This window comes from Triticum dicoccoides, chromosome 1A (assembly GCF_002162155.2).
Source record: "Triticum dicoccoides isolate Atlit2015 ecotype Zavitan chromosome 1A, WEW_v2.0, whole genome shotgun sequence".
Classification (NCBI taxonomy): Eukaryota; Viridiplantae; Streptophyta; class Magnoliopsida; order Poales; family Poaceae; genus Triticum; species Triticum dicoccoides.
The window spans coordinates 593834641-593843987 of record NC_041380.1 but is presented as its reverse complement, the minus strand read 5'-3'; the positions used below and the strand labels follow the sequence as shown (position 1 = coordinate 593843987).

General features: G+C 53.7%; 1 protein-coding gene across 1 annotated transcript; it reads left to right on the top strand.

The window, feature by feature from the left end:
- Positions 1–4692: 4692 nt before the first annotated feature.
- On the top strand, positions 4693–6605 carry LOC119293930 (UDP-glycosyltransferase 88A1-like). Its single transcript, XM_037572251.1, has one exon. It carries the CDS (start codon positions 4891–4893, stop codon positions 6328–6330), a length of 1440 nt encoding a protein of 479 aa, XP_037428148.1. The 5' UTR covers positions 4693–4890; the 3' UTR covers positions 6331–6605.
- The last annotated feature ends 2742 nt before the right edge of the window (positions 6606–9347 follow it).

Below are 9347 nucleotides of genomic sequence, written 5' to 3'. Positions count from 1 at the left end.
CACCACCCTCGCCTGGGTGGGGAGCAACGCCAGGTGGGTGGTGGTCGCCGCGTATTGCTCTTGCTTCCTGAAGCTCCTGAGATGCCTTGGTGATGAACTCCTGAGCGTCGGGCGCTCCTCGCCTGGTGTCCTCCTGAGGGAAACGTGCCGTGAAGCATGCCTCCACGTGGTGCCCGAGCGCCTCCCTCGTGATGTTGGCCAGGTCGGAGGCCCTTCAGAAGAGAGCCCCCGAGCCCTGCCCGAGCAGGGCGCTGGGCGCGCCTCCCTATGCGAGGGAGGGTGGCGCCCCAGGCACTGGCACGTATCCTGAGGTGGCGCCATTGGAGGTGCTGCTCCCCTGAAGCCCAGGGCAGTGTAGCTGCTTCTTCTTCTTGGGGTTGGCCTCAGAAGGGTACTGCACGCCCGCGCTGTTAGGGTCTTCGATTGATGCGGCCTGCAAGGCGCGCTCGAGGGAGCATACCGCGTCTCTTTCTTCACAAGGGACCATGATGATTCTGCCGCTTCCCGGCATCTTGAGGACGTTGTAGCCATGGTGGGTGACTGTCATGAATTTGGTCAGTGTTGGGTACCCGAGGATGGCATTGTACGGCAGGCGGATGTGGGCGACATCGAAGGCGATGAGCTCGGTGTGGTAGTTGTCGCGCTGATCGAAGGTGACAGTGAGGCAAACTTGCCCTATCGGGGTGGTGGAGCCGCCTGCCACTCCTGAGAAAGGCTTGGTGGGCTAGAGCTAATCGTACGGCACTTGGAGGTTGTCGAACGTCTCGACAGACAGGACACTGAGTCCTGCACCGCCATCGATGAGGGTCTTGGTGACTTGGACATTGCTGATGACGGGTGAACAAAGCATCGGGAGGACGTCAGCGGTTGCCGCGCATTTGAGCTGGTCCGCCGAGCTAAAGGTGATGGCGTACTTGGACCACCTAAGCGAGCGTGCAGCCTTGAGCTTGGGGAGGGCTGCATTCACTTCGCGGGAGAACTGCTTGAAGATGCGCTGGGAGGCTGGGGCCTGAGCGCCACCAAAGATGAAGGCAATGGCGCGCGGCTCCTGGAAGCCCCCAGCCCCTTCTTCCTGTTGGTGGTCGTCATTCCTTCTTGGCGGCGGCAGCGGAGGGAGACTAGGGTTGCCCTGACGATGATCCTCACGAGGCTGGTCCCTCCAGGCGCCCTCACGAGGCTGGTCCTACCAACGATCCTTGTGGGGCTGGTCGCGCCACTCTTGGCGGGGCCCACGGTCGTCCCAATGTCCTCCACCTCGTCCACCTCCTCGGCCATAGCCCCGGTCGTTGCGCTCGGGGCGTCGACCGAAGCGTCCATCTCGAATGGCCTTGAGCTCTTGACAATCGTTGGTGTTGTGTGCGCGCACGTTGTGGAAGGCGCAGAACGTGCAGCCGCCCTTGGACGACTCGGGGAGATCTCGGCCACGCTTGGTGTCCGGTTCTACTGTGAGTACGGCCACTCCTTTGCACTTCACGTCCTTGACCTTGGCCTTCTTCTCCTCTGGATCCGCAGCAGGGAGCTCGAGGAGAGAGAGACGCCCCTCCTCAGCCCTTTCACACTTGGTTGCTATGTTGAACAGCTCCAAGGTCGTGCACAGCTCCTCATGGATGGCGAGCTCCTCCTTCATCTTGATGTCGCGGACGCCGTCGGAAAATGCTGAGATGATGGCCTCGTCCGTCACCTTGGAGATCTTGATACACGCGATGTTGAAGCGTTGGATGTATTTCTGCAGGGTTTCTCCCAATTGTTGCTTGATGCGGCGCAGGTCACCCGCGACCGAGGGATAGTCGTGAGTGCCCTGGAAGTTGGCGATGAAGTGGCTGCGCATCTCATCCCAGGAGGAAATCGAGCCTGGGGCAGGTTCAAGAGCCATGAGTGGGTGCCGTCCTTGAGAGCCATGGGAATCCAGTTCACCATGACCTTTTCGTCGCCGTTGGCTGCTTCGATGCTCAGCTCGTAGAGCTGTAGAAACTCCGTAGGGTCGGGGATGCCGTTGTAGCGAGGAGGCAGATCCGGCTTGAACTTGCCCGGCCAGACGATGCTACGCAGCTCTGGAGTGAAGGCGCGGCAGACCGCCGTGGCCACCGGGGCTCATCGTGGAGGCGGAGCTTGACCTTGGCGTCCCTGTGCTGCCATGGCAAGTGGCACATGGCACTGTCGTAGCAAGCGATCCTGACGTGGTGGTGCTGGAAGCGGTGAAGCGTCTTCTTGCGGATGGGGGACCTACTGGCAACTTCTTTCTTCGTGCACGGGCACACGGCACGAAGGATCACACCGTTGGACCGCGCATCTTGGGGCGAGGACGCCGTCTGGACGCGGGGAAGGCTGAGGCGCTCCATGAGCCACACGCCTCGACGCGAGGGCGCCATCTTGGTGCTGAGGGGGCGAAGGTGCTCCGTGAGCCACATCGCCCGCAGCCGGGGACGGGCGAGGCAGCGAGAGGGATGCTGCAGGAGAGCCCCCCGCGGCGCTAACGAGCTCGGCGATGCGGTCCAACTAGTCCTCGTAGAGGTCGTCGACCGGACGGTAGCGCAGGAGCTCGCGTGCCATGAGCAGCGCGGCCTGTGCGTCCGCGGGGGTGCGGCGAGCGTGAGACGATGAGACGGCCGGAGTCAGCGACGGGGTGGCCGTGCGACCGTCTCGCCGCACAGAGGGGTGCAGTGAGGAGGCTTGTTGCTCGTTTGCCGCCGGGCCGGTGGCGGCGTTGGCGGTGGGTGACGGAGAACGACGGGGAGGTCCGCCGACAGGGGCGGTCTAGGCGACACGGGTGGCGAGAGCGGCTCGGCGCTCAGCGCGGGCCCGGCGAGCGTCGGCCATGAACTTGGCAAAGCGGTGAAGCGTGGACCGACGAAGAGGAAAGGTTCGGTGCACCCCTACCTGGCGCGTCAAATGTCGGATTTCGGATTCCGGCAAAACCCTTGAGGTTTGAACACTGGTGTGCGCATAAAGATCTCTCCCCCTCTCTAGCTCACACACTCTACGATCTCACGGCCTAACTCGACGAACCCAAAGAACATGAGACACAAGATTTATACTGGTTCGGGCCACCGTTGTGATTAATATCCTACTCCAGTGTGGTATGGTGGATTGCCTCTTGGGCTGAGGATGAACAGTTACAATGAAAGAACAGCCTCGCGAGGAGAAGTGTTCTTGTGCTTGGTGAACTCGAGTGGTTGGGGTGCTATGGATTCGATCTAGGTCCCCCCCCCCTTCTATGGTGGTGGCTAGCCCTATTTATAGAGACCCTGGTCCTCTTTCCAAATATTGAGCAAGAAGAGATCCCACAACGGCCAAATTCGAAGGGAGACAACTAGTACAAGCTATCCTGACAAAAGTAGTCTTCGCCTGCCAAGGCTCTGGTGGTGATGTCGTCTTGGGCTCCACGGTGACCTCCGTCCTGCCGTCCTTCTGGTCTTGGTCTTGTTGCATCGATATGGAAACCTTTGCCTGGTGCCTCCGAACTTCTCTCCTGCGCTTGCCCCTTTAGCACCAAAGAGGAAACGAGGACATTGCGCGCCCTGGCGTCCGTCTGGCGCCAGTCGTCATGACTTGCGTACAGAAACCTCATGAGGTGCCCCTCGCCTTGATCTTTTCGCCCATCCCGAGCCAGCCTAGTGAGGCCATCCCTGAGGAGGTCTTGCGTTGTCCGCCTCGCGAAGCATGGTCCCTCGCGAGGGTCTTGAGTGTTTGCCGGTGAAGATGAGCCGTACGAGGCCGCTGGTGGAGCCACGCCATGGGTCGCAGGCAGGCAAGTCTGGGGACCCCCGTTTTCAGAACGTCGATAGAATCTACACTTTAAAATATGTCTATATACATGTGATACCTCATTTAAAATCTTTAAAAGAACAAATATTTAAGAACGAAGGGAGTAGTAAATAAATGTTTGAAAGTAACCTCTAGCCGTGCAAGCGAAGTATGCGTTACTTATGTGACGCAGATAGAAGTGGGACCTCCAATGTATTAAAAATCCCACATATATTTGTTTAGTGTAAAATATGAGTGCAATGTATACTACATGTAGAATAATACTGTGATTATGTGTGTAAAGGCTTGAGTGAATTTTGTGTGTCACGTGTTGAAAATAATTAGAACTTTGAAATTGGCACACGGAGAAAGATAAACTGCAGAAGCTCAGCATGGTGTTTAACCCCGGTTAAGTGAAGCATTAGCTATAGATTAGCCGACAAAATAGTTTGGGGGAAGAAGCGTAGTGCTCAATTTCCTCTTGAAAGCTATTGGGGTGTTTATCTGGCCAGACTTGTCAAAAACGGGCTGCTCTCACAAAGTTACTACTGTACAAGTCATTGTCAGAAGGCAAGACATTCAAAAACGTCCCTGCATATCTATGTGGACCGAGATTCGACGACTTTGACCAGTGGACTCGCTGTAGCTCCATCAAAATGAACCTTCAGCTATAATCTAAGTTGGACTAAAAAAACAATAATGTTAAACATACAAAGAGTTACACGTAATTATACGTTGACTGGAATTTTTTCCATCTACTAACCAATCATAACTTGCCTCCCCCACTCCACACCTGATTTTCAGAAAGGATGAGCCGCCTTGTAACTCGTTTGTACGTGTAGCATTACTCAAAAAAAAAAGCTATAATCTAAGAAAAACCTCCTTGTGTTACAAAAGAGACTGATTCAAACCTCTGCCATGTCACCCATGTGCATATACGCATATGCTTCCTCGGCAAGGTACCCCAATTGCCCAGGCTGCTACCAGGAAACATCATCTTGACGACGTGAAGTCCCGAACCAGAACCACCACAAATTACTTACCCGAGGCACGACCACAACTATTTCCACCTTTTGCCAGTGCCAGTGCCACCTGCAAAACATATTCTGAAAACATTGCAGTCCACCCACTTTGCTTAGGTTCGAGATGAAGCAGACCGTGGTGATGTACCCCGGCGCCGGCGTCGGCCACGTTGGCCCCATGACGGAGCTCGCCAACGTCTTCCTCAAGCACGGCTACGACGTCACCGTGGTGCTCGTCGAGCCGCCTTTCAAGTCGACAGACTCCGCCGCCACCGCCATCGAGCGCATCGCCGCCTCCAACCCTTTCATCTCCTTCCATGTCCTCCCGCCCCTCCCTGCGCCAGACTTTGCCGCCTCCGGCAAGCACCCTTTCCTACTCATGCTCCAGCTCTTGCACGATTATAACGAGCGGTTGGAAGCGTTCCTCCATGGCATCCCCCGGAAGAGCTTGCACTCTGTTATCCTCGACATGTTCTGCGTCCACGCCACCGACGTCTGCGTGAAGCTCGGCGTCCCGGTCTACACGTTCTTCGTCGGGGGCGCCTCGTGCCTGTCGGTCCTAACCCAGGTCCCGGCAGTGATCGCCGGCAGGCAGACGGGCTTGAAGGAACTCGGGGACATGCCCCTCGATTTCCTCGGCGTCCCGCCGATGCCAGCGTCTCATCTCATCAAGGAGCTGCTGGAGCACCCCGAGGATGAGATGTGCAAGGCCATGACAGACGTCTGGAAGCGCAACACGGAGACCATGGGCGTTATGGTGAACACGTTTGAGTCATTGGAGAGCCGGGCGGTGCAGTCTCTCATGGACCTCCCCGGCAGGAAGCTGCGTCCGATCTACTGCGTCGGGCCGTTGGTCAGCAAGGGCGCCAAGGATGCCTCCGACAAAGCAGAGAGGAACGAGTGCCTTGAGTGGCTCGATGCGCAGCCCGACCGCAGCGTCGTGTTCCTCTGTTTCGGGAGCATGGGCACGCTCTCGGCGGAGCAGCTCAAGGAGATGGCCGTTGGGTTGGAGCGGTCTGGGCAGCGGTTCCTGTGGTCCGTGCGCAACCCGGCCGGAAGCAACAACCCGAAGAAATACTTGGAGGTGCGCCCCGAGCCGGACCTTGACGCGCTGCTTCCTCAAGGGTTCCTGGAGCGGACCAAGGGCAGGGGCCTCGTCGTCAAGTCATGGGCGCCGCAGGCGGACGTGCTCCGCCACCGCGCGACGGGCGCGTTCGTGACGCACTGCGGATGGAACTCGGTGCTGGAGGCCGTTGCGGCCGGGGTGCCGATGCTGTGCCTGCCGCTGGAGGCGGAGCAGAAGATGAACAAGGTGTGCATGACGGAGGACATGGGCGTCGCCGTGGAGCTGGAGGGATACATGGCAGGTTTTGTCAAGGCAGAGGACGTGGAGGCCAAGGTGAGGCTGGTGATTGAGGGCGGGGATGGGAGGCAGCTCAGGGCCCGGGCGGCTGCTCGCAGGGAAGAGGCCGAGGCGGCGCTGGGGGAAGGGGGCTCGTCGCGGGCGTCGTTTGCCCAGTTTCTGTTGGACGTGGACAATCTCGGAAAGCAGCTCGGCGAGTGACGCACTACTTGCAAATTGCGACTGCTCTTTGCCTTCTACGTATATGTTGCTAGTCCAAGTTGCCCTCTTGTTTATATTTTACTTGCATTGCATGCTCAATCACTTAACTTACTAGTAAGTGTGTGTGTGTAGCACCATCTTAATAAATCGGCTATGTAAGTGCCAGGTACCGCAGTTACCTCCACATATATTTATGATGTTTTCTCTTCCTGGCAATAATGGATCGACTATGTAGAGTGATACCTAACCTTCCCAAGTGTTCAGCCGCACGACAAGGTATTGGATTTGAATTTATTCCACAGTGTTCAACTTTATTTTTCTTTTGGAATGCAACACTTCAACTCTAGCTGATCGTGATCCTGTTTCATGTCAGACCATGCAGACAACAAAAAAAATCTTTTGAAATTTTATGTTGCTTACTATTGAGTCAATTACATCACAGGTGTCTGAACTTGACGAGGAAAGTCAGTTTGGTGCTAAAATTTGTGGCATCCATTGAACCGATGACAAAACTTGGTTTGGGCGTTCATCTACGGTGCTAATCGCGTTTGTATACGCATATAATGATGACGAGGCTCGCCAACATGACGTGGGACCCAGTGTCAATGACCGGAAGGCACATGCAAGGGCGTGTGCCTCGGTTTTTTGTGAAACCCCCCAGAATTTTATTTTACTCATAAAAGACACTCAAAAAACTTTTCTTGAAAAACAAATGAAACGTCACTACGGCACTTGGGCCCCTCCAGTCAGGGCGGAAATTGGGACGCAAAATATTACTGCGCACAGGATCGAACACACGACCTGTTCCTATCAGGCTGGCCAGGTCGGCCACCACACCAAGCAGTGGCGGATCCAGGACCCAGGCCGGGGGGGGGCCTGGGTCCTGATGATGAATTACTTCGTTGACTGTAGGAAATCGCGCACTGTAGGGACACTGTAGAGGAACTGTAACAGCATGGGCCCTGGGCTTGGCCCAATGCTGGGTCCGCCCCTGACACCAAGTATCATCACTCTCGGTCCAAATACGATTTGTATCCTTAATGTATCCTTAATGGATGAATATAAATGTTTTTTTAGGAAATGGGCTGAGTATAAACGAACACGCACATAAGGCTTAAGTGTGCAGCAGTCACCGCGGCCCATTTGCAGATGTTAGTTTTTCTTCCTTTCCTAGAATTCTGTAAAAATATCTAAATTAATAATAATATTCATACAAATGTTCACCGCAACCGATCTCGTTTATGGTGGATGTAGGGGCTGTTGTGCCTAGTTAAACTGATATATGGTGTCGCCAAGTTTTTCGTCCTACAGTGGGTAATCTCGATGGCGAGTGTTTACAGTGGGTTTCCCGACGATGCCCGAACCCGCTCTCCCCTCTCCTATCTCTTTCTCTGGACTGATGTATTTCCATTATGTCACAATAATGAAAAGGGGTTATGCCCGGTTTAAAAGAAATATTTGGAATTATAAAAATTGTTCTTATTTAAAAGAATGTTCATTTTATTCCAAAAACATTCACATGTTATCTAAAAACATATAACTGAAACAATATTTATGAATTATAATAAATGTCTTTAAGTATAAAAATATTATTAATGTATTCAAAATATATTCATTTAGTTTTAGGCTATATTAATGTGTTCACAAAAAACATTCGTGTATTCTCTTTACGAGACATATTATTATTTATAATAATGTTCACGTAATTTAAAAAAAAATCTAAAATTAAAATAATAAATATGAATTTTATTAGTATTTATGAATAAAAAATATCATGTGAAAAATGGTCCGCGGCTGCTGCTGCCCATTTAAGCGCGATTTTCGTGCTCGTATATGGTAATTAAGTTCGTCTATCCCAGTTAGACATGAAGCCAAATTTGGAGGGATGGCTAGCATGGACCGCATTTTAGGTCAAGGTCGCCGGTATGTGGCATGCCTTGTCAGCTTCATTTGCGTATACAAATGTGATTTGCATCGTAGATGCACATCAAAACCAAGTTTTGTCACCGGTTCAATGTATGTCGCAAGTTTTAACACTAAACTGATTTTTCTCGCCAACTTCAGACACCTGTGTTGTAATTGACTCCTTACTAAGTTACTATTGCTGTGAGAGCTTTCCAGTTTCATTTGCCTTCTTCGTTCATGTGTGTGCTTGCGGGTGCATGCATGCACACTATAAGGATTTGTTCCTTTCCAGACAAATGCCTTGCATTTATGCATATATTAGGGCATTTCTAACTAATCCCCTAAAAATTAGTGGAGTAAAAGTTGAAGTAAAGTATGCACCATCATCCTCTCGTCCACAATCACTCAAACGACGTCCTCGGCAAAGAAATCAACCTTGACATCCTCTCCACCATCACCACCACCCTGGCCACAATCACCACCACCCTGGCCACAATCACCACCACCACCATCATCACCACCACCATGACCACCCCCTCAGCCACCATCACCACCACCCCCTCGGCCACCACCAACATTCCGAAGAGAGGCCAAGATTTCTCCACGAGTGAGTACCCAATACTTTCTTGCGGTTTAACCCATTGTGTTTGGATTCATGAACATGATAGCACGCTCTTCGGCCTTCTTCGCATCACGAATCCTCTCCTCCTCAAGTGCAAGCCTATGCTTCTCGGCCTTAAACTTTCTCCATCGCGAGGTTTTATTGGCATTTCATCGAGCACTTGGCGGTCGCGTTTTTTGTTGCCGGTCGCGGCCACCGCTCGCGCCGGTGCAGTCGCTGTAGGGGTAGCTGGAGTTGCCGCGCGAGGCATAGGCTTTGGACGAGGCACCGCCGCGCACTTCATCATTTTCATGGAGGCCGCCTCGGCAAGCGCCGACGCCACTGCCGCCGCGTCGGCTTTCGAGCCTGTTTGCCTTTGGTAGGTGCGGCGGGAGGGCGGCGTGACATTGCCGGAGATGCGGTGGCCACCCCGGACACCATTGGCACGATTGGAGGCGGAGCTTGGACCCGATGGTTCTTTGTCATCTCCAAGCTTTTTCCGGCCCCGGCA